Here is a 25007-nt window from a genome sequence, read left to right on the forward strand (position 1 = left end):
TGGAATACCTCCTTTCTCTCTCTCACGTGGAACTATAAGCATTGGATGAAATCCAAAACTTTATAGTCACAACTTTGCTGCTGTGTGGACTGCATACAGACTCAAGCACGAACAGACAATTTATGTCAACCTCTGACTATGCGTTTTCTCCTCACTGCAAAGAGATGACTACAAGATGGATTACCACTGATCAGTAAGACTCGAATGGGCTGAACTGGACTTGTCTCTCCTTTGTGGAATTTGTGTGGAGCACACGGACAAAGTGGAAGTCTAGAATTGGAAATCAGTCATGGTATAGTTAAAGATGGACTATTGGATGTTATGTATGAATGAAAAACTAGCACACATGCCTGGATGGATATATGGACTCAAGTTGACTCATTCAAGCATCCGTAACTCCTGAGCTTGGATCCCATTTTTGCAATCCACCTCCTCGAAGGTCCCCTGCCCTGAAGATGAGGATTACATGGCATTTTTTCATATTAACAGTGTTACTACTACTTCCCCCCCCCCCCCCCCCCCCCCCCCCCGCACCACCTTCCACTCATCTTTTTTGCCCAAACAAAGTTCTATCTCCCTGTATTATATTTGGAATTATAGCTCAAGTTACCACTTTCTCAAAAGGTTGGTATGTCCTGCCCTGCCTTTGTATTTTAGCTGTCCTCGCTAACCCCCGTAGTTTGCACCGCTGACTCTTGATCTTCACACTAACCGCGCTAGCTGCTGCACTCTATACTGTACCTTACCTTCTATTGTTTCCCCTTCTCTTCAACTTTCCTTACCTGGCCAGCAGCTGTCATGACATAACAGTAATGCAGTGGCAATGATCTCACAGTGATTTCCTGTATAGATCGCCTTTATGTTTTCTGCTTTCAAATCAGTGGTATGCTCCCACAGGAAATAATTGATTTCCAGGGTCAAACCGTTGTCAACTTTACAATAAATATTTTAACGTTGGTAGCTGTCATAAAAGTATGTGTATGTGTGTATATATATATATATATATATATATATATATATATATATATATATATATATATATAAACAAGACATTAAAACAACAAAATACTCTTAACTTTAAAGTGGAAATGATTTGTATTGCATTTTTAAGTCATTTGTTTTTTTTAGATGTTCGTTGAGTTGAGCTGATGTCTGTGAGCTCTGCTGATGTCCTGCGCTATATGCCATCATCTCTCCTGATGTTTCAGGGCATTTTTGAGACATTGAATTGAATCCAGTCAACAGTACTTCCAAATTGTTTTTGTGGGATCCCATCCCTCCTTGTCAGTCCTTGGTGCTCGTTGAACTGACGCTACCGTAGTGTCTTGCGTGATATACCGGCGTGTGACTCTTGTTTTGTTTTGTTTTTTTGCCTCACAGTTAAAATATAACGCACCCTTGTTTCGCAGGGTGTGTGTCCCTGGGCCAATCGCGATAGTTGAAAATTTGCAATGCAGAGAGAGCAGGTTTAAAAAAAAAAATAAATACAAAAAAGTTTTTGTTTGTTTTATCCCTCCCACATGCTTTAAACACATTTAATTTTACGAAAACAGAAAATCTTAAAAAATTAAATCACAAGTAAAAGATATTGAAAATAGTCTACCTATTTTAGTCCCTACGGCTGGGTGAGATTACATAGGCCAACGAGAGATTTGACCACGGCGTGAGCCACCGACTGTTTAACTTGATAAAACTGAATAGAAGGTGCATTTCACACTAAACAGTCACACTGAGAAAATACATTACTAACATTTTCATCATACAGTGGAACCCCGATTTAACGGCAAGAGGGTCAGGGATCATCCGTCACAGCCGATTGTCCGGTATATTGAAGCCGCCCCCCCCCCCATTTATTTATTTGTGGCGATATGCACCCAAATTATTGCATTATTATTAAGTATAAAAAAAAAGATTATTTTTTAAAACTTTTTCTCGTGGCCTAAAACACCCAGTACAAGTTATTGTCAATAAATCTAAAAAAAGCTTGAAAATGTTTGAAAAGTTTTTAAATTTTATCCAAACTTATCATGCTGGTGTGCTTGATGATGACATTCTTGACGTACTCGTAGGCGAGTCAAGGGGGGGGTCGCTTTCATGAGCCGCGACTAATTAGTGTGCTTTGTATTTCCAAATCTGCTGCCATAGACGAACGGCTTGACAAAAAAAGGAAATCGTACCAAAAATAGCATGTTCCAGACTCCAGAGACGGATGTGTCGTATTCCTCTTTAAGTTTACACTGCAGCCATGTGCGCTCTCTCTGTGCAAAGTACTATGCGACTGAATCAGCTGAAAATCAACACCCTACCTTCGCTCAATCGTTTGTATTAAAGAGAATCTACTGTGCATATCAAACTTTTAACAAGACTCAATAAGGAAACATATGAGCGCCCAAAGCTGGAAGTGTGATTAAACAAATCGATTTTACTCATCATTAACTGCATACTACTGTAATTATCATGGTAATTTACATGCACATATATTGGTAAATATTTTTGCTATATTTCATTTTCATTTTTTTTTGTTTTTGTTCTTGTTTAGGGGGACTAAGTTGAATGGCGGGGGGTGCACCCGAGTGCCCTCTATTGACCAGCCGCCACTGTCTAAAAGGTGGAACCTAGTTGGGTGCCGTGTTACGTCTGCGCGTGTCTGGGACTCTCGCTAACATAATTCTCCAAATGTGCTTGCTTCAAGCTGTTTGTCTTGTCTCCAAGTTGAAGTTTACAGTAAAAATGACATGGACAACAGAATAGAATTAAACGTATATTTAAACAACAAAATGTTCGACAACCCATATAATAAGAAAAGTTTGCTAGCTTAATGTTAACATGCAAGGTGAAATGTTATGGAGTGGCTGACGGAAATTCGCATTGATGTTACAGCAAATATAAACCTTGCAACAACTGCTACTTTTAGCACACATTGAGCAACAACACATTCAAACAGGGATACATACAACATTATGCACAGGCATCTATTCTCTCTCTTCTTTGGGAGAAAGGGGGGAAAAAAACTTGAGTTAAGTTTGGGACCTTCTCTGCCTCCTCTTCTTGCTTTTCTGCCATTATGCTGCATGTCTTCCAGTAGTTTTAAGTGCTTCCCAGCATGTTGTGGTAGTATACTGAATGCACGCAACTCTAAATTTGTATTTGTTTATATACTGCAAAAAAACGATGGCCCAGAAATCTGTGATATACCGAGTGCGCCAAAGGTGAACCGTAATGTAAGTGAGGCTTCATGTTAACTACAATAGTTTATTGTTCATAAAATGTATTAGCAAAAAAATAGAACAGTAGTTTTCGTTTTCTTCTTTTGAGCAAATTAGAAAATTTTCAATGTGGTCCTTGTCATACTTTTTTTTTTCCTTCTTTTTTTCCAATTCAGTATCTGAATTTGAATCTGAAAATGTGCAAATTGAATGGGTTTGTCGCGGTTTCGTCGAAGTCTGTCAAAGTGTGTTTATGTAATTCTGCTCACAAACACAAATACACAATGATGTCATCCTAATCTCGTTGACAGAGGTAAGGATGCTCCCCATATTTTCTGTTCCTGCCATGTACTGCTTTTTCCCTTTTTCTAATATAATAATTATTATTATTCCATTTTGTATAATCATTTTTTACAGGGACAATGCACAAAAGAAATTCGACCAGAGTTAGCTAAAAGCAAATTTGCAGCTTCTGTCCCTGAGCAGGTAGACAAAAAACAAAAAACAGTTTCTCCTTATTCAAAATCTAATCTTAATTCTAATTTCCAGGAAAAACGAGAAATAAATAGCTTCTCTGAATCAATATTTGTAAAATTGTCTAATCATTAGTGTAACATGTCGCTACACCATAGGTGTCAAACCCGAGGGCCGGGGGCCAGATCCGGCCCGCTATATCATTTCATGTGGCCCGCATAAGCAAATAATGTGTGTCTACTTCTGGACCATAATTTCAAATTGTCTTCACTTTTAATAATGCGTTTTAAAATATTGAAGTTAGGAGTGATGCGGACAGGTGGGTGCGTTCGTTGTTTGGAGCATTTTCAACTGTACAAAAACCAAGCTGATGTACAAAAACTGGGACAAATGTTTGGCAAAAAAAAAATAAAAATGTTGAAAAACGAAAACCAAGGTTCCGCTGTATATGTAATGATACGTTGAGGCGATAATACATTTATATGGTTCCAGAGTCACAACAGCTCTCTGAGTTAAACCATAACTACAATGTGGCTTGCGACAAAATTGTGTTTTAGCACTTGATCAACGTTACAGAATATCATGGAATCTCATTCAGAAACGTCCTCCTTCGAGTACATGGTTCAAAATAATTACTAATCATCATCTTTGGTTCTCTTTGTCAGGGCTGTCAAACTCAAATTCACGGTGGGCCAAAATTAAAAACTGGGACAACATCGCGGGCCAAGCTCAATATTTAATGTAAAATCACTGCGATGTGCATGTTTCCCTTCTCTCCAGAAATGTAGCGTTAAAGTTTATCATATGACAGCAAACTTAAATTTAAACTTCAACACTGAATCTGGAAAAACAAACTTTAATATTATAAACACGAGAAATAAAATTTGCGATAAAAGACATCAGTGGTATTTGTGTGTTGTTTTGTATTTAAATAGATAACATGAATTCTTCTGTCTCTCCTTCTATTTATCTATCTCCAACTACCTTTCTTTTTGATGTAAATCAAAACAACACAAAACAATAAATGTCCTTCAATAAAAATCTAAATTTCAAACTATTAACAGTCCCTGCCTAGGAGTTGATAAAGGGCATTAAAAAAAAAAACATTAATTCTGCTGTTTTCCATCTTTCGTTTAGCCATTTTTGGGAAGAGGAAGTGTAAATTTGCCCGAGGAGACTGGTAGCGTAGTTGCTAACGACTGCAACAGAAAGGGAAGGGGCGCTCGCCGGTCAAGCCTGATGGGCCAACACGCTAGCAAAGCATTGTGGGATTTGTAATATTAGTGGGACATGTGCGATATACTGGCGGGCCAGCTCTAATACACATTTGATATGGTCTTGCGGGCCAAATATAATTACATCGTGGGCCAAATTTGGCCCCCGGGCCTGAGTTTGACATGTATGCTCTATGTTAAGCAATTTTCATGACGACTGGTGTCAAATTGTGCTTCACAACAAATGAAAAGGTGACCTCGGAAAATCTTGCGTAACCTTTTCAGATTGAAATGATTTGGAAAAAGGTTGTTTTTGTCTCAAATGTATTACATTTGGCTTATTTCATTATCCCCCCCCCCCCTGCCCCCTCCTCATTTTTTCTTATAGGACTGCTGAAAGTCGAGATCGACCATACGATCACGGTGCTTATGGTCACCACGAGCGTCAAGGAAGCAGCTTTGAACGCCAACGGCACTATGACGCAGACTATTATGCGAGGGAAAGGACTCTCAGCTCGTCTGGGAACGGCTCTGGTGCATCCATGGGAAGCAGTACAACTCTGTCCTCCGGAGTCGGCGGCATCGTTAAAGCCGTTGCTGGCAACACTGGAACAAGTGGGGCGGCAGGGGCCACCGCAGGGGGAAGTGGAGGATCTACATCCAGCGGGGTTAGCTTCTACCGCTCCCACAGCAGGAGTCCGTGTCGTTTCGAGACACCAGAGCCTCGTTACGAATCAAGGACCAGGGAGCCATTTCCTTTGGCCAGTGTGGTTCACAGGGACATTTACAGAGAGGACAGGGCTCGGCGCAGCGAGCGCTCATTTCGACACAGTCGCAGCCGCTCTCCGCACTCTGCGCATTCGCGAAACCCGTCACCCCAGAGGCTGGCAAGCCAGGCTAGTCGGCCTCCACGCTCCCACAGCGGCTCTGGCTCTCGCAGTCGCTCTTCCAGTTCAGACTCGGTCAGCAGCACCAGCAGCACCACCAGTGGCAGGTGAGTGATGCTTTTTATTTTCATTTTCATGTTTGTTGTATACAGTGGTGTCTCCTTGTACGAATGAACGCGGGCAGGGTTTGTGAACTGAACTGAGAACTGTGGGAGCCCTGGTTTTCACCGTTGTGCTTTTTCAACGGGCGATGGTGGCTGTAGACATCGAGTGAGTTGATGACTGCAGGATGATTTACCAAACATGGGTGCACTCGGTGGAAGCTTGGGTGTGTTTTGAGGGGGCTTAAGCCAGTTGGCTCCCACATAGCTGGAGTCCTGGACGCAAGACATTTCTGTGTTCACTAAATGGGAGCAGGATTGTGCATTTAGTTGTATCAACCTTAGGGTTAAATTGGGTGAAGCGAAGGACTTGATTAGGGTACTGGAGGTTTGAGCCCGTGAATCTCGCTCCAGACCAGACAAAATCAAAAATCGGGACCTGACCTCAAATTTCTGCCTTGCTTGGCTTGCCTGTGTGTTAAATGGATTGAATGATGAAAGTGGAAAACGTTACCCGCGTTTGTGCGATGCGGACAAGTAGCATGTCTTTTTGTTGTCTGTCATTTTAGCCATATTGTACTGAGTAGCCAGTTCAGAAACATGCGCACTACTTTAGTCGCTATGCTACTGTTACTTTGCAATAAATTCCATCGTCATCACATCTTTGCCATCACAATCTGATCCAGAACCTGGTACTCAGTGGTAGAAGGAAAAGACCATTTATTGGGTTAGTCGTTTCAATGCTTACAGAGCTAGTGGTAGGGTTTTCTCATTTGGGTTTCAATTTCAGGGAGTAAGCATGGGTTAGGGTTTCAAGACCGTGTTCGGGATCCAAATTCTAATATATATTGGCAAACTTCAATGTAAAAATTATAATGGAAATATTTGTGATTTGGTTTCATAGTCCTTTAGAAAAGCTGATTTTCTACCAAAAAAAAAGGTATAATGTAATTTTTAAAACATGGTGCAGATCTCAAAACTAAAATTCAGCACTCTATGGTGCAAACTAACAAATCCTGGCTGACGTATGCGGTAACGTACTTGTTCATTTCCATTTTTGGACGTGTCTGGTGCTTACTTTGTAGCTGTTGTATTACTTATCCAGTCACTTAATAATTTACGTGCATGTTTGCTGTTCAAAGTAATGCGATTTCTGCCAGACGTTTTGTGAAAAGTGTACCGTACCACCTAAACACTTATTCAGGTATTTCAGGACTCGACATTTCACGATAGCTTAGCGGTTAGCATGGCTTCACCGACTTCTCTTTTCTTGCTTGATGCGTTACAGGCTTAGCTCCTTGTCCTCCTATAGTGATATGAATACTTATTAGAAATGTTGCTTACTTGCAGCCGTGGAAGCAAAGCTGAGTGATTGAAAAGAGCGGCTGTGCATTGAGGAAGGACAGCATTTAGCCACGTTAACTCTCCAGCCGCAGCTCGTAGCTAGCTGGTGTGGTACAGGATAAGCGTAGTGCCGAGCATTCCCACGGTAGAAAGTAGAAAGGATAGTGACTGTTCACCGAGGAAGCACAGTTATATTTTTGTTTTAAACCAGAAAAAAACAATGCTGGCAACGTCTCCAGTTCCGTGGTCAGACATGCTTGAAACCATTTTAACACTGAGGCAGATACAATAACGTCATTAACAAGCTTTTAGCGTTATTGATCGGAAGAGTACAAATCGATACAGTAGCCCACATTTTTTAACGTCTACCGGATATACTGTGTACCCCCTACTTGGTCAGCATCTCAAGACAGTGTAAGGGTTTCAAAGTAGGGCTTCAAGCTGTGGATAGGGTATCAAGCCTGGGTTAATGTTTTAAAGGTTTATGAAGTTAGGGTAAGGGTTTGAAGCCAGGGTAGAGTTTTAACTAAGGTTTCAAGTCAGTGTTCAGGTTTTCCAATTTGGGTTTCAAATAAGGGTCAGGATTTAAATTAGGTGTGTAATTTCAGTTTTTCAAGTTACCTTCCCTCCCTTATTTATTTATTCATTTATTTGCTTAGTGTTCCGCAATTTAGTGAAGATCCAGCTACGGATCTCCCGCTGCCGAGTGAAGTACAGACAGAAAAGAGAAGCCAGCATCACTGATGCACTTTCAGCTGTTTATTGATTGGGACAAATACAAATACATAATGAGCTCTTTAAAGTTGCGACAAACAGTCAAACATACAGTGGGTATGGAAAGTATTCAGGCCCCCTTAAATTTTTCACTCTTTCTTATATTGTAGCCATTTGCAAAAAAACTTAAGTACATTTATTTCCCTCGTTAATGTACACACAGCACCCCATATTGACAGAAAAAAACTGAATTGTTGAAATTTTTGCAGATTTAAAAAAAAGAAAAGAAAAACTGACATCACACAACCATAAGTATTCAGACCCTTTGTTGTGACACTCATATATTTAACTCAGGTCCTGTCCATTTCTTCTGCTCATCCTTGAGATGGTTCTACACCTTCATTGGAGTCCAGCTGTGTTTGATTATACTGATTGGACTTGATTAGAAAAGCCACACCCCTGTCTATATAAGACCTTGCAGCTCACAGTGCATGTCAGCGCAAATGAGAATTATGAGCTCAAAGGAACTGCCTGAAGAGCTCAGAGACAGAATTGTGGCGAGGCACAGATCCTGCCATGGTTACAAAAAAGAGCACAGTGGCCTCCATAATCCTGAAATGGAAGACATTTGGGACGACCAGAACCCTTCCTAGAGCTCGCCCTCCGGCCAAACTAAGCAATCGGGGGAGAAGAGCCTTGGTGAGAGAGGTAAAGAAGAACCCAAAGATCACTGTGGCTGAGCTTCAGAGATGCAGTCGGGAGATGGGAGAAAGTTCTAAACAATCAACCATCACTGCAGCCCTCCACCAGTCAGTGCTTCATGGCAGAGTAGCCCGACGGAAGCCTCTCCTCAGTGCAAGACACATGAAAGCCCGCACGGAGTTTGCTTAAAAAAAAAAAAAAAAAAAAAAAAAAAAAACACCTGAAGGACTCCAGGATTTTGAGAAATAAGATTCTCTGGTCTGATGAGACCAACATTGAACTTTTTGGCCTTAATTCTAAGTGGCATGTGTGGAGAAAACCGGGCACTGCTCATCACCTGTCCAATACAGTCCCAACAGTAAAGCGTGGTGGTGGCAGCATTATGCTGTGGGGGTGTTTTTCAGCTGCAGGGAAAGGACGACTGGTTGCAATCGAAGGAAAGATGAATGCGGCCAAGTACCGGGATATCCTGGAGGAAAACCTTCTCCAGAGTGCTCAGGACCTCAGACTGGGCCAAAGGTTCACCTTGCAACAAGCTAAAATAATGGAGTGGCTTCAGAACAACTCCGTGACTGTTCTTGAATGGCCCAGACAGAGCCCTGACTTAAACCCAATTGAGCATCTCTGGAAAGACCTGAAAATGGCTTTCCACCAACGTTCACCATCCAACCTGACAGAACTGTAGAGGATCTGCAAGGAGGAATGGCAGAGGATCCCTAAATCCAGGTGTGAAAAACTTGTTGCATCATTCACAAAAAGACTCATGGCTGTATTAGCTCAAAAAGGTGCTTCTACTAAATACTGAGCAAAGGGTCTGAATACTTATGGCTGTGTGATAGTTCAGTTTTTCTTTTGTAATCTACAAAAATTTCAACAATTCAGTTTTTTTTTCTGTCATTATGGGGTGCTCTGTGTACATTGAGGGGAAAAAATGAACTTAAATGATTTGAGCAAATGGCTGCAATATAGCAAAGAATGAAAAATGTAAGGGGGTCTCAATACTTTCCGTACCCACTGTACAAATACATAATGAGCTCTTGCAAGTTGCAAAGAGCTGCAGTCGGGGAAAACGGTCACACAGATGCTCACACACAAACTTGTTTTCTGGTGTGAACTGCATGGTCCCCTTTGGGCAATGTTAACAGGTTAGAGCGACACCTGTGGTCAGATGAAGTAGTGCTGTTGGAGTATTTTCAGGAGACTGGCTGTTCTATCTTTTTCTCACTGCGTACCTCTGTGGTAATGTCCCCCCCTCCACCTCCTTCCGTGAGATCCAGTTGAAACTGGAAATTTCTAGCCAGTGCTGGCTGCCTGCCCATTCCACAGGCCAGGCTCCGTCAGTCAGTAGCACTTCCGGGACTGTCTGAGCACAGAAGGAAAAGAGAAGAGAGGGAAAAAAAGAGCAGGGGGAGAGGCTGCCAGGGGGATGGTTTGAGGAAAATGAGGCAGACATACATTTTTAACACACACTCTTCAATCTATCCTTTCCCGATAGGAGGAAGAGGCTGACAAATGAGCATCAGAGAAATGCGAGATTTTTCAGATTTCTCTTTTCACACACCACTGTTTAGATAAGAAAGCTGAATTCCATACAGCGTTTTCAATAGATTATAATCCAATGCCTTCTTTGCGTGTGCGTTTATTTTGGCCAGACCAGCCATATTAAATAGTACATGCACTGTGGATTGACAAAATCTACATCTATTGTCCTATGAAGGCAGTGTAAGTAGAGGGAAATCATTTTGAAATTGAAATACACGTCAAATGTCTATAAAAAGCAATGTTACCTAATGTAATTACAATATTTTATATTTTTCACTGTCTTCATTGATTGGCTGAGAGAAATCACGCAATTTCACTACCTCATCTTGCAGCATGCTGTCCTTTTCTGACACCCACTTGCATATATTGTACAAAGCACCATACAGTACTTGGGGCAAGAACTCCTACACTGCAGATTGCACATTTATGTTATATAAAAAGAAACCTTTGAGGTTGGAAGCATAGTGGCTATGAAGTATGAAGAAAATGATGTTAAACTGAAATAAATTGCATTTGTGGAATGGATCTGACATTGTTTGCTGTAAAACAATGTATTTAAAATGTCATGTTTTGTGTTTTCCTCAAAGGATAAAACTACAACACATTAATTACAGAAAACATTTTAAAAAAAAGGAATTTAATGGCACTTTTCTTTTTCTGTTCTCCAAGCGACAAAACTTTTGTCAGTGCCGTAATTTATGGCACAGCGATTAATCTGATGTACAAGATTCAGCAAATGCAAAAAGTGCCTGATGGAAGCTAATTGGCTTTATCCGAAAAGCACTTGAACCCTATGCTACATGCAAAGCATGTTGTAGCAAGAACGGACACTCTGGCTGAGTGATAATTCGATATCATTATACAGTATATCGCGATAGACGTGATCGATAATAGAAAATCCGTTTAATAAAATGTTCGATAGAAAAATATCTTTGAAGAAAACTGGTGACGCCGCAAGGCATTTTCTGGGAGGCTTCAACAGAGGCTTTAGGGCTCATCTCATTTCTTTTTGCCAGGTCGCTGTCTGAGGTAGAAGCTAGAAAGAGACTTGAGATCTACCCTCAGCCTCTCGACCTATCACGGCCCAGCTAAGCAAATTTGGTTACGTCCATGTTTTGGCACACAATTATGATTAGCCACTAATGAGTTACTCTGCACTTAATCATGTGACATGAGTAGAACCATGGCGAGTTAGGTTGACACACACACAGCACATTAGCAGCGAGACGTAAAAGTGGCTGTTTATAGCTTACTGCTACAGCCGTGGGAGAGCGCTGGGGGAAAAAGACGTGTTCCCTCGGAAGAAACGACGGAAGACATAGGCCAAGCCTCAACGGATGACACTGCTGACAAGAAAGGCCCGAAACGTTTGGCAGTGTGGAGTTACTTTGGCTTTGTAAATTCTGGGGAAAAAAAACCAAAACAGTACAATGCACTTATGTCGAGTGCATGTTTACACAAAGACAGAATGCCACCAATCTTTTTTTTACCACCTGAAGCAGCGCCACCAACTAGCGTACGCTCAATGCAAGACTTTACAATCCCAGACTGCAGCAAGGGCTAACTCCCCGAAAACATCAAACAAATTGTGTCGCAAAAAAACATGCTACCAGTAGGCAAGGTTGAAAACAAGGGATTCAAGTGGATGATTAATGTAATGGAGACTCGTTACCAATACGTTGGACGTAAATTGGAATTGGGAAAACACACACACTCATTTCACCCAGCCCTACCAGACACGAGAGCTAAAGTTAGCATCGCGCGTTTTAGGACGAACAGTGCTAGTTTTTCTCGATGCCTGGCTGAAAGACGTGGAGACAATTGGTTGTGCACAGCTGGCTTAACTCATGTTACGTAGGGAATTGTATGGCTGTACTGTATATGCATTTCTGTCTTTGTATTTTGGTTGTTTAGACAGATGGCATAATGCCTTCTTTTTTATTTGTTTCGACAGTGTGGCAACAGTTTGAAAGTGCTATTAGAGACTAAAGGGACTTGCGTGGAAGAGCAACGACAGTTGTTCATGTGTTGGTCTAGTTGTCTCCCCAAAATATATTTGAATTGAAATACTGTACAATGCCGAAGGGGAAAAACTAAGCAGCTATTAAATTTCACAAAGTAGCTAGTGACAATTCAGGAAGGCTATGTTCCTATGATATTGTTTTGCTTTTGTCCCAGTAATTCCAGCAGTAGTACAAGTGATGAGTCGCCGGCTCGCTCCGTGCAGTCAGCCGCTGTTCCAGCACCATCAGCACTTCCTTTATCATCCATTGACAAGGAGGAACCACGCAAAAGCTTTGGCATCAAGGTCCAAAATCTTCCTGTGCGCTCTACGGGTGAGTTGTTGCTACCCGTCAGCCCAACTAAAATGCTGTTGTTTTTTTCAGTGCACATGCTTAAAGATACACTTTGTGTTCACTGCAGATACAAGTCTCAAAGATGGTTTGTTTCATGAGTTTAAAAAACACGGGAAAGTCACATCTGTACAAATTCATGGAGCTTCAGAGGAGCGCTATGGGCTTGTCTTTTTTCGGCAGCAGGAAGACCAAGAAAAAGCTCTCGGAGCGTCAAAGGGGAAGCTTTTTTTTGGAATGCAAATTGATGTCACTGCCTGGAACGGTCCTGGTATGTTCAGATTTTTAACTCTTGTGTACAATTAATTGATGAAATGTATGCATTAACAAGGAATAAACCTTTCCAGAGACTGAAAGTGAGAATGAGTTTCGGCCCTTGGATGAAAGGATAGATGAGTTCCATCCAAAGGCCACAAGGACATTGTTTATTGGGAACTTGGAGAAGACCACCACATATCATGATCTGCTCAGCATTTTTCAATGCTTTGGAGAAATTGTGGTATGTATATTAAACAATTTTGCACCATGTTTGATTACATATTGCCTACTAACAGGATCTTTTATTTTATTTTATAATGCCCATAAAGGATATCGACATTAAGAAATTGAACGGAGCGCCACAATATGCCTTTCTACAGTACTGTGACATCGCAAGTGTCTGCAAAGCCATAAAGAAGATGGATGGGGAGTACCTTGGAAACAATAGACTTAAAGTAAGAATCAAATTCCATCAAAAAAATCATTCAACAGGCCTGGGATATTGATACTTTAAAAAGCTTTTGATTTTCAGCTGGGCTTTGGAAAGAGTATGCCTACAACTTGTGTTTGGCTTGATGGATTAGCATCAAACACAACTGAGCAGTTTCTTACTCGACACTTCTGTCACTACGGACATGTTGTCAAGGTGGGTCGAGCTACTTTTGTACTTTCCACTTTGGGCACGTGACAAGTTTGTCTTCCTTGTCTTATTTGTCTTCTGCAGGTTGTATTTGACAGGATGAAAGGAATGGCCCTTATCTTGTATAACAACATTGAATATGCTCAAGCCGCTGTCAAAGACACAAAGGGATGGAAGATAGGGGGCACTAAAATAAAGGTAAGCCTCGTCTAAAATGTCTGTTTACCTGTAAATCAGTAATTGAAACTACGTATTATCTACTTTTTTTCTAATAGGTGGACTTTGCCAATCAGGAGAGTCAGATGGCTTTCTATCGTTCAATGCAAGCTTCTGGCCAGGATATTAGAGAATTTTATGACATTCTCTCTGAAAGAAGGTTTGTTTGCTTCATAGTGTCATTATCTGGTTGTCACTGGTACCTTTCAATTTAAATGAAGGTAATCTTTGGGTATCCATCTTCTGTTTTCATCGGCAGGGATGATCGACGTTCGCAGTATGAGTTTCAAGTGGAAAGACAGTATTATGAAAATGTACGCACACCAGGAACATATACTGAAGATCATCGTCGTAAATACACAAGCAGAAGTCGTGAGTTCTACACTGAATGGGATCCATATCAAGGAGATTACTACGAAACACAGTACTATGAAGACACCCGGGATTATCGAGAATACCGAGCTGATCCTTATGAGCAGGATATTCGTAAATACAGTTATTTGCAACGAGAACGTGAGAGGGAGAGGGAGCGCTTCGAGACCGATCGCGGACGTGACCACGGGAGGAGAACCATTGAGCGGAGCCAAAGTCCAACTCTTGTTGCCTCTCGTCGGCCTGCAACCCCCACAGCATCCCCTTCAGTCTCTGAAAGGATAGCAAGTGACCCCGACCGCAGAATATGTTGCCCGTCTTCTGAAAGAAGTGGTAGCTGCAGTTCAGTCTCCCCTCCCAGATTTGAAAAACTTGAGAAGACACGCACAGAACGGTATAATAAAATAGAAAAAATTGAAAAGGGTTTTTGTGACATTGAAAAGGTCCATTTGGTTGAAAAAGAGAAGCGGACTGGACGTAAAGACCGCGGAGATAAGGACAAAAGTGAGAGACAGCGGCTTAAGAAGCTCAAAGTATCTTCACCAATCAACCAAACTTGTGATGCTGAGCCTCAACCTGATAGAGACATAAGCCCAGAGTCTTCCCTTCAAAGTAAAAATGGTAAAATCCAAAAAGATAGCTCAAGTAGAGGCAAGTTGGATCTTCTGCCCTGTGTGGTGCAATTAACACGCGTGAAAGAAAAAGAAGGAAAACTGATTGCACATGAAAAACAAATAGTAAGAGGTGGGAGTGACAGTCCTAGACTTGTATTATCACCTTCTGCTGACCAAAGAAGTCCTCTGTTCTGCACAGAGTCATCAAAAGGAAACGTAAATGGGCCCAGAGATAAAAACATGCACAGTTTAGTGGAACATATTGATATAGATGTCAAACTGAAGTCCAAAAAACATGGAAAATCTGAAATTGCTTTTGACAGTGGTGTTTCAGTTGATTTTGATCGCTTGGCTGCAAGAAAAAGGCGTTTTGAAGACTCTGGCAAAAATGATCATCAGAAGAGAATTAGTGAAGAGGACCTTGGTAGATCTGTTCTTCATAAGCCTTGGAATAAGGACTCTGATTTCCATAAGAATGTTTTCATTAAAAAGATGCAAAAAAAGGAACATAACAGGGATAAATCTATGCGGATATTTTCACATACATGTCCAAACGAGGGACAAGACTCTGAAAACAACTCCATAAGCCTTCCCCTTCAGCTGCCATCCCAGCAAGCACTGCCTGATGAATCTTTAGAACAACTGGACTCTCCCTTCCTGAAGATTCAATTAGTGGGCTCTAAAAGTGAAAATAGCTCCAGTCTCACAAAGACATCAAGTGACGGCAGCCTTGATTTGGATGAAATAAACGATCAGAGAGAGATTTTGTGTGAGAAGAACCAAAGTGGAAAGAATTGTAGAGACTCTGAAGATGAGGAACACTTTGGCCAGACCAATACCTTCACAAAACACAAAACTGAACCGAGTCGATGGTTGCAAGCCAAGCATTGTGATCTTGAGAAGAGTGACGAGTGTGATGACACACTTTGTGATGAAACTCAAGACTTTGGAATGGATTATTCCTCGCATGAAATCAGAAACCCAAACCGGGACATAAACACTGACTTTTCTTTGTGTAAAAGAAATAAAATTGAGAATTTTAACTCAGAAAGAGGACAAAACTTGGTAATTTGCCAAAAGTTGAATGAGACTATTTTTCAGCACGTAACACCGTCAACAGTTCCCATTTCTTTAAGCGGGGATGAGGAAAGCACTGAGATTTCTATCGCAGTTGTAAACACAGAAAGAAAATCATCTCTGACAAAAGAACATTTTCCACATACACAGTCATTGAAAAATAATATGGTCCTAAAACCTAGACCTTTTCAAACACCTGAAATTGAGCAAGAAAAACTAAAGACATCATTTCTTGGAGGCAATGAGGACTTTATGTACAATTGGCTAGGAAGGGTTTCCTCTGAGTCTCAAAAAATGGAACAAGCTTTCCAAAGTGATAGTGTTGGTAAATGCCTAGGACAGGATTTGGAACCAGGAGAAGTACAGTCTGATTCAGATGATGATGATGGAGAAAAAAAACACAACTCTCACAAGTCCAGTAGTTCCTTGTCTTATATCCTCAGGGAACGTGGTGAGAGGATGACAGATCTGAAACTTTGTGGCTCATTGGAAAAGAATAAATTTTACTCATTCGCATTAGATAAAACTATAACCCCTGATACGAAAGCACTTCTAGAAAGAGCCAAAACACTTTACTCTTCCCGGGAAGACAACTGGTCCTTTCTTCCTTCTTGCTTTCCAACCACACACAGCTGCACAGATAAAAACAAGGTAGAACTACCACCCCGACCAATTCCTTCTTGGTATATGAAGAAGAAGAAGATTCGTACGATCTCTGCTGAAAATCTGCACGGCAAAAAAGAGGAACTTAAGCCTGAGGACCAAGAACGCCAGGAATTGTTTGCCTCTCGCTTCCTTCATAGCTCAATCTTTGAACAGGATTCTCGCCGTTTGCAGCACCTTGAACGTAAAGACCAACATTCTGAAACAGGATTTGATAGGAACTTTGCTCAGCCAGGCGATCCTGAAGTACAGACAGAATCAGAAGCTCGTGATGTTCCATCAGAGCCCATTGTGCTATTCCACAGTCGTTTTTTGGAGCTACAACAACAAAAAGACAAGGACTTTTGTCAACTTGATCCCGAGATAGATTCAGTTGTGGTGGAGATTAAACATAATTATGTGTCAGGTTGTGATCATGTGCTCTCTGATAAAATGGCAAACACACTATTAAAGGTTGATGAAAAATCAGTCAGCCCACATTCGACCATATCTCTTTCCCCATCTATGCCATGCCTAAAAGAAATGTCTCCCCCCGAAAAGAAAGATGTTTTAACACCGCCCATAGATAAACATGTGTCATCTAAACAAGAAGACAGTGTAGAAACAGTTGTTGAGCTCTCCCCTTCTCTTTTGAAAAACTTGAAACCTATCACCGCTAAGCAAAATATGAGCCCTCCACCTATACTTTCAGAGAGAGAAAATGAAGTAGAAGCAAAAGTAGAAGAAATTGAACCTAAAGCAGAAATTGGTGATGATTTACCAATAGAGCGCAATCATCCTGTGGAAGATAAGCCTCCAACTCCAGGGAGTTCTGGGATTAGTTTTGAACAAGAGAATCTAGAGTTTACATGCTCTGAGTATAAAAAGGTAAAACTTGAATGTGACCAGAAGACACATAATTTTGAGGAATCTAAGAGACCAGAGATACTTCGTGAAGTATGTATGACAGAACCAGAGGTTGAAAAACCAGTTCCTAACCGAAGACAACCCAAAAATAAAAGAGCAAAACCGCACACCATATTACGTGCATCGCAGTTCACTACAAATGCTGAAGATAAACCTGTAACACGAAAGAGTGAGCGTATTGATAGAGAGAAACTCAAAAGGGGCTCATCTTCTCCATTAGAGGCACCAAAAGAATCGCTGGAGTGCAAAATTGCATCAAAGTCCCCAATTCATCAATCAGATACTGAACAAAATCTCGAGTCTGGTTTGGTTCATGGCAGAACACGTCGAAGAAATGTACGTTCGGTCTACGCCACTATACATGAAGGAGAGCAGTCTGGCAAAGAGGCAGTGGAGCCATCACGAACAATGCGCAAACGAGCTACAGATAAAGAACCCATACGGCAAGATGTTCAAATTCCATCTACCAATCCTAGACGGGGCCGCCCACCAAAAAGAAGCGTCAAACGAGTTTACCATATATTGCCAGTAAAAGTAGATACCGGTACGCAGAAAACAACAGAGGGCAGCACAGATGTTGGAGATGCCTCAACCACACAGGAAGTTGTAAAATCATCTGAGGGATGGCGCTCTCCTAGAAAAGTGCAGCAAACACCACTGACTGTATCAGCTCCAGTTAACAAAAAAGGAAGCAGGCTCAACAAAGAGTCTGGAGGCACTACAGTTCTAGTTGAACTAACTGATATGGCAGGTTGTGATGAATCAGAGCTGAAGCCCAAAGCTGAGTCGGGCCTAACTGCAAATTTGTCAGACACAAACTTACAAATGCACAAAAATGTACAAGACACTGCACTTACATTGACTGATGGAGATATTGAAAACCCAGGTGTAATTCTCCCAAAGAGCCAAGTGCCTGAAAAGAGTGTCAAAATGAAAACACAAAGGTTCAAACGGAATACCAAGCAGATCACTGAAGATAAATCCCACACCTTAAGAAATCTTGAAATCCGTGTCAGTGTTGATGATGTCAAAGATTTGCTTTGTTCTGAAAACAATGATCCTGAGTCATTTCAAGTCAGTATTAAGAAAGCCAGGACTCTAGTTGATTCTGAAGAGTCAAAATCAATATGCTTTCCCAAAGAATCAAAGGATCTTGATGTGAAAAACAATGATGGTGATGTATCCGAGTCTCTAGTGCACCCAGCTGCTGGTCTTCTCACACAGCAAATGGAACTAGAGCAGGCAGTTGAAAATATAGCCAAACTCACTGTGGAGCAACCTTCTCGACCGTATAAGGAGCCAGCTTCTGGACAAGTGCCCACATTACCTCCTGTAGTCTCTCAGTCTCAAACTGAGGTTGAAGAGGAGAAGCGACCTAACCCATCTAGTGAAACAGAACTTGCAGCTGCTATTGATTCCATCACAGCTGAAGAATCGTGTGCAGATGCAAGATTCACAGCTTCTCCCACGTTCAGTGCTGTTATTCCTACCCCTGATTCATTGCTGTCCGTTACTACCAGTGCGAACATGGAACCTGAAACACACACTGTGATCAATAATAGTCTTGCTGCAGACTCAGATGACCGTCTTTTAAAATCGAGTCCAAAGAGTCTAATAGCAGATTCTAAGATTACTGGGGATTCTCCCATACTCAATGCACGCAAGAAAATATGTAAAATTAGACCGAAAACCCTGAAAAAGTCAAGAAGCCGTAAATGTACTGTAAATAAGAAGACTGTAGCGGTAGTGCGTCCAGAGCCCTCCCCTTTGAAGCTACCCGAGTCTATCCCAGAGGATCCAGAAATTATAAATTCCAAAGCAGCAGTTATTACAACAGGGACCACCATAGCTGGATCAGTGGTAACTGCTGTTGCTACATGTAAGCACGACGTTACAAGCTCTACAACTTTGGACACACCCAAAGAGGCCGAACAACCTGAAGTTGAACAGCCTGTACCTAAAGAATCAGCATTTCATTCAGACTCAAGAGTAATCTCCAATTTTAAAAAGCATTCACAAGTAGTAGAGTCATCTACCTTTAGTCTTACTCCTTCACATGCCCGTCCACCACTTGTATCCCAGTCAGGTGTACCCTTGCTACGACCTGCCAAACTTTTGCCGCACTGGCCTCAGAGAACTGAAGAAAGTAGAATCTTTGCTAGCCCTCCATGTCATGTAACAGTGGTGACTTCTACTGTTTCAGCATCAACTTCGCTTGGACCATCTTCAAACAATCCCCCAATGCCTCCTGATACAAAGGCTTCTGATCTCCATCCTAGTTCCAGTACATTAAGAAAAATCCTAATGGAGCCTAAATATGTCTCCGCATCAAACAGCAATTCTATTCCCACCACTATGGTAACGACGACTACGTCAGATCCTTTACAGATGTCAGAAAATGGAAATACCTCTGTTTCTATGCGTCCAAGGCATGTGGAAGAGAGATTGTCTTTCCCCCCCCAGTCTATACATCACAAATGTAAATCGCTGGTGGAGTCCCCCAAAAATTGTGGTGAGAACACCCAACATACTGTAATTTCCCCTGCTACTACCTCAGTGATAAGTCGCGTTCCAATACCTTACGATACAGACGAGACACCACGGATTTCCCTTAGCAGCCGCAGCATGTGCCCTTCTTTGGCTAAACCAAAATTCAAAGCAAATTCTAATGAGAATCATCGATATTATGGCCTTGATATCGTTGAAGATGAAACTAGAGGAAACTCTGTCGTCGAGAGCACTCCACGCTCCGTTCCTGGTCTTAGAGTAAATACGTCAGAGGGTGTTGTTGTTCTGAGTTATTCAGGTCAAAAAACAGAAGGGCCCCATAGAATGAGAGCCAAAATAAGTCAAATTCCTCAAGCCAGTGCTGGGGACATAGAGTATCAACAAGCTGTGCCTAAATGTCAGACAAAGCAAGACTCGATAATTCCCTTGTCCCAGTTACCCGGCACTAAAGTAACCCCAACACCATCTGCTTATGGGCGCACAGGGGTTCTTTTGTCCGGCCAATCTTATAACACTCAACCTGTAATTTCTAGTACCAAGCAGGATACCCGCGGCTGTGACAAGCCTGAAGTTTTATATCGTACAGCGTCACAGGCCAGTGTGGTTAAAATGTTCCAACAGCCAGTCTCTGCTCCTCAAGTCTTAATGTACAACCAAGCTGTGATACAACAGCAGCATGGTAAGAGACTGGCAACAGAGGTGCTACCCCAAAAATCAGTCCAACAGTCTATCCTCAGTCCTATCAAGAGTCCTCCCCACCACTCTCTGTCTGGATCATGCATGACCTCCAGCTCTAGCATGCTGACCGATCGCTCAGCTCTGCAGCCAAAACAAGACCCACAGTCCTCACAAACGGCTGTTCACTCCCCTTCCCTCCTTGTCAAAGCCTGTGCTCCTAGCAGTTCGCCAGTAGGAACCTCTGTTGTCATGCCTCATGGCATGTCATCCATCTCAACTTACAATGCCACCATGCATCACCCACACTCAGAGCAGTCTTCTGTCATCATCCAACCTCATAGTGTCACCCAGTCAGTGACACACGACGCAAGGATGAATGCTTCACCCATGCCTGCGATCAGCTATGGAAGGCGAAGTAACTCTCTGTCCTCTCCTCTGCCAGGGCCAGTACAACACTCAGGCATATCACAGTCGAATGTCATCAGGCAGTCGCAATCAACTCACCAGGGGTCTTTGTCTACTGGTGGTGGTGTCAGCAGTGTGACAGATGAGGAACACAGACCTTTTAATCAAGCCCTTAGCAGAGCCTCATTGCCACAGCTACAATCAGATGTCGTGTTGCTTCACAGTGATCGCAGAGGGCTCCATGCAAGCTTAAGTCTGGACCAGTACAGAGGCATGCACCAGAACATGCTCGCACATCAACAACTGGGAGAGCAGGCCACTGTTGAAACAAGATTGTCCCACACCTCTGAGAACGGAGCAAGTAACATTTCTTCAAGGAAGAATGCTGAACTTTCAGGAAAAGAATCCTTCAAAGTATTTGAAGGACAGAAGATCCATTCACCGAGCAGTGAAAGTAGAATCAGGGCAGTCTGCACATCTAGCCCTGTCATGGTGTCTCCTCACCCTCATGCTATCCAGCTGTCTCATACCGGAGGTGTGGCCTCCTTTCCAGTCTATCGCGACCCAAGGGGTTTCCCTCCCCAGTTAACGGGACATCCTTCATCAGGACGCAGCACATCTTCACAGGTAAATACAATTATTTTCATGGTGACAGCATTCTGAATGACGTTGCATCCTCTACCAACACATAATTCCATTAACACTATACATACTAATGTGTTGATTCATGTCCTACTCTTCAGATTCCCCCAGAACCTGAACTGGGTCAACGGTGTAAAATGCCTCAGTCTTGTGTGGCACTAAGTGATATCAAGCCTGAGAGTCCCCACCTTCGCCATTCTACCTCTTCCAACATGTCTCGAGTACCAGTGGATGGAGTCTCGCCCTCATACCAGTCTCCCATGACCCCCGCAATGGGCCTGAATCACAAGCCGGATCAGTCACTACAGAAAGGCCCTCCAGCCTTCTTGAGACCATCACTGCCTGCGGCACCCTCATCAACTTCATTTCAGCCACGGCCTGATGCCAAGTCAGATCATTCAGGACACCGCTCGATTGACATGGTGCAGCTTTTGACGGTGGGAATACACAATAGTGTTTGACCTCTGATTTGTTCACAGTTCAAATAAAAGGCATGAAGAAAGAGATGCAGGCACATATAGACACAGCTCCATAACTTGACTTTGGACCTTGTGTGGTGGTTATACATTTGTATTTCAGCCACTGTCTGTGGGTCTGGAGGAAATCTGTTGACCAAGTCTGAAATGGGATAAATAGACTCACCTTCATAGATATTTGACTAGCGGAAAGTGTTGGTGCTTGAATTTTATAACAATTTTGCCAAGGTCAGAAACAAAGTGTACGCAAGTGGATCAGAACATCCTGTATGTGATATAAATGTGTTGAAATTTTGTTCTGATACGTTGTCTGCAAAAAAAAAAAAATCGGCCAGGGCCAAGGAGTCAAGAGTCTGATATAAATTCTTCTGTGTATGAAAAACGGGTTCCACAGACCTAAGGGTCAGAGACACAAGTGTATATAGAAACAGCTCCTTTCATAAGGTCACTTCAAAACATCAATGGATGCACAGGCGCATGTAGACCCAACTCTTTTTGTTGATCTTAGCCCACTCCAGCACTCTTCTTTGGCTCACTTTCCCCTTCAAAGGGCCACACAACACTGGAATTAAACTGAAATGTAGTTTCTGTAATTAAGTCATTGAAATGTTCATGGTAAATTCCTGACCTTGTAAGAATATCAAATCAAATGTTTTTGTACAGAAGTATCCCATCATGTGGCAAGGTCTTTTGGCCCTGAAAAACGAGCAGGCCGCCGTCCAGCTGCACTTGGTTTCTGGCAACACTTTTCTGGCGCAGTGCTCACTTCCGCCGCTAGAGGGAGGCCCTCTTCTTCGCATTGTTCAGCGGATGAGGCTGGAAGCGTCTCAGCTGGACAGTGTGGCACGACGAATGACTGTAAGTACTTTTGAGCTCAACACGTGGGAGAATGAAAAATAATAATCACGCAGCTACTGTGATCAACGGCAGGTGGAAAATGATTACTGTTTGCTCTTGGCGCTGCCGTGTGGCCGAGACCAAGACGACGTCCTCAGTCAAACGCAAGCTTTGAAAAGTGGCTTCATCACCTACCTGCAGGCCAAGCAGGCAGCTGGCATCATCAATGTGCCCAACCCTGGCTCCAATCAGGTATTATTAGTCGAGTACAGTGATTCCCAAGTGATGTTTAGTGACAGGCTGAACAAATATACGCTATTACACTAGATGGCAAAAGCTACAATGAACCTGTTCCCATTCATACAACACAATATAGCTTTGTGCTCAACTAAAGTAAATAAATTGAGACAAGAATATTATTCTTTCATACATTTAGAAACAATGTTCCCTTTGATAGCGCTACAAAGTGTGTCCAAACATTTGACTGGTAGTGTACTTTTAGTGACATTTTTGTCCGGTGGGGTGCGGCAAGATTTCTCTAATATTAAATCTGTGCCTTGGCGCGAAGATTGGGAAACACTGGTTTTCGATTTCGTCCCTCTTAATCTGTTCAATTTTGTGTTTGCAGCCGGCCTATGTGGTGCAGATTTTCCCTCCGTGTGACTTCTCCGAGAGCCACCTTTTGCGCCTGGCTCCAGACCTTCTAAACAGCATCTCCACTATTTCACCTCACCTCATGATTGTCATTGCCTCGGTTTGATTTTATTTCTATTTTTTTGATTTTTATTTTTTTTCTAAAGCAAAGCCAACACCAGCTGTTTTTTTTGTAAACTGGAATTGCCTCATACTTTTTATGAAAATCTAAATTAAGCATTTAAGAGAGTTTGTTTTTCACTGTTTTGGTTCACTTCACCAAGTCCTTAATTCACCTCAATGGCGTTGAAGTCCAAAAATGTTACTTTTGAAGTACAGAATGTTTTCTAAGAGCATTTCTGCTTGAATATTTCAATGTTGCCGTGTTTCGGAGCAGTTGGTAAGGCTGTGAACTCAGACTTTCCTTTTAGAGATTGACTTTTTTTTTGTTTTTTTTTTTTTTTTTCTCTCTCATCAGAGTGATTGTGATTTTTATTTTAAAGGAGAGATTTGAGGAGTCATTGCACTATGTATAAAAAAAAAAAAAAAAAGTGGTCTGTACAGATTTGAGTGTAAAATGATCTGTTATGGTATAACCCAGAGATCAAGAATCATTTTAGTCTACTGCTTTTCCTCCTTGGCCAAGTTGAGAGTTGTACAGTTTACAGTCAAAAGTTAGTTTGCAGCATCTTTTGTGAGCCATCGTGCAACTGTAAATATGATACATAGTTCAACATTGATGCAGTGCGGAGAGACCAAGTGAATTTATTACTTTACAGACAGATCCTCAAATGTTTGCAGTGTTCTTCTCAATGGTTGACAAAAGGGTGTCATCCGCAATTTTTTTTTTTTTTTTTTTTTTTTTTTTTTTTTTTTTAAGAATTCTGTGCCAAAATGTTTGTGCTTGACATGAAAGCAAAGAAAAAAAACGGATCATAATCTATTTTATTATATGACTTTGTATTTTCATTCCTTTTTGTGGAGGAATGCAGGGAATATTATATCCACCTTTGTGTTTGTGCGCCGCTGATTTGTTCAGCTACTGTCCCAAGCTGTCGAATGACAGATGTGCAACGAATGTGACTTGAACTTGGCATCATGCCGCTATTGGATGTGTTTGTTTTTGTCTGTCCCCTGTGGATGTGTCCTTCTGAAGCGAAGCTGTAAATACTTCCACGTGTCTGCTCATATTTCTCCGTGTAGTTATTGTCTGAGGAAAGACACTCTTGTATGAAACCGATGCTGAAAGTAAATCACGCTTGTCAGTTTTATGACTGCAAGCTCAATACTATCATTATGTTGAAGGCACTTATGTTTTGATAAACAAATTAGAAGAAAAAAAAAAACAGTGATATGAAAACTGTCTTAATTTGGGTGTATTTTGCTGCTCCTCCATGAGGACATTTTTAACTGTAAAATAATTTTGTTGTTTAACTTCTGAAGATCATTAAATGGTCCATGACTGAATCTTTTTTTTTTTAATGCATTTTATTTGATTTGATTGGAATCATAAGGCAGCATGCTGCAGGAGTGGTTGGCACATC

General features: G+C 41.8%; 1 protein-coding gene across 1 annotated transcript; it reads left to right on the forward strand.

The window, feature by feature from the left end:
- Positions 1-466: 466 nt before the first annotated feature.
- On the forward strand, positions 467-24930 carry spen (spen family transcriptional repressor). Its single transcript, XM_061787723.1, has 14 exons — positions 467-624; positions 5283-5888; positions 12363-12520; positions 12609-12809; positions 12886-13037; positions 13126-13251; positions 13329-13442; positions 13521-13634; positions 13712-13812; positions 13912-21502; positions 21619-21954; positions 22657-22851; positions 22924-23082; positions 23459-24930. Exons 1-14 carry the CDS (start codon positions 467-469, stop codon positions 23588-23590), a joined length of 10143 nt encoding a protein of 3380 aa, XP_061643707.1. The 3' UTR covers positions 23591-24930.
- Positions 24931-25007: the final 77 nt, after the last annotated feature.

Source organism: Phyllopteryx taeniolatus, chromosome 1 (assembly GCF_024500385.1).
Source record: "Phyllopteryx taeniolatus isolate TA_2022b chromosome 1, UOR_Ptae_1.2, whole genome shotgun sequence".
In the NCBI taxonomy this organism is placed as follows: domain Eukaryota; kingdom Metazoa; phylum Chordata; class Actinopteri; order Syngnathiformes; family Syngnathidae; genus Phyllopteryx; species Phyllopteryx taeniolatus.

Bases quoted from the DNA above. Each gene is read 5' to 3' on its own strand.
- spen (XM_061787723.1), top strand. From the start codon at position 467: ATGGCATTTTTTCATATTAACAGTGTTACTACTACTTCCCCCCCCCCC. The intron at 21,503-21,618 runs GTAAATACAATT...CCTACTCTTCAG, and splicing joins GACGCAGCACATCTTCACAG to ATTCCCCCAGAACCTGAACT. The intron at 23,083-23,458 runs GTATTATTAGTC...TTGTGTTTGCAG, and splicing joins CCAACCCTGGCTCCAATCAG to CCGGCCTATGTGGTGCAGAT.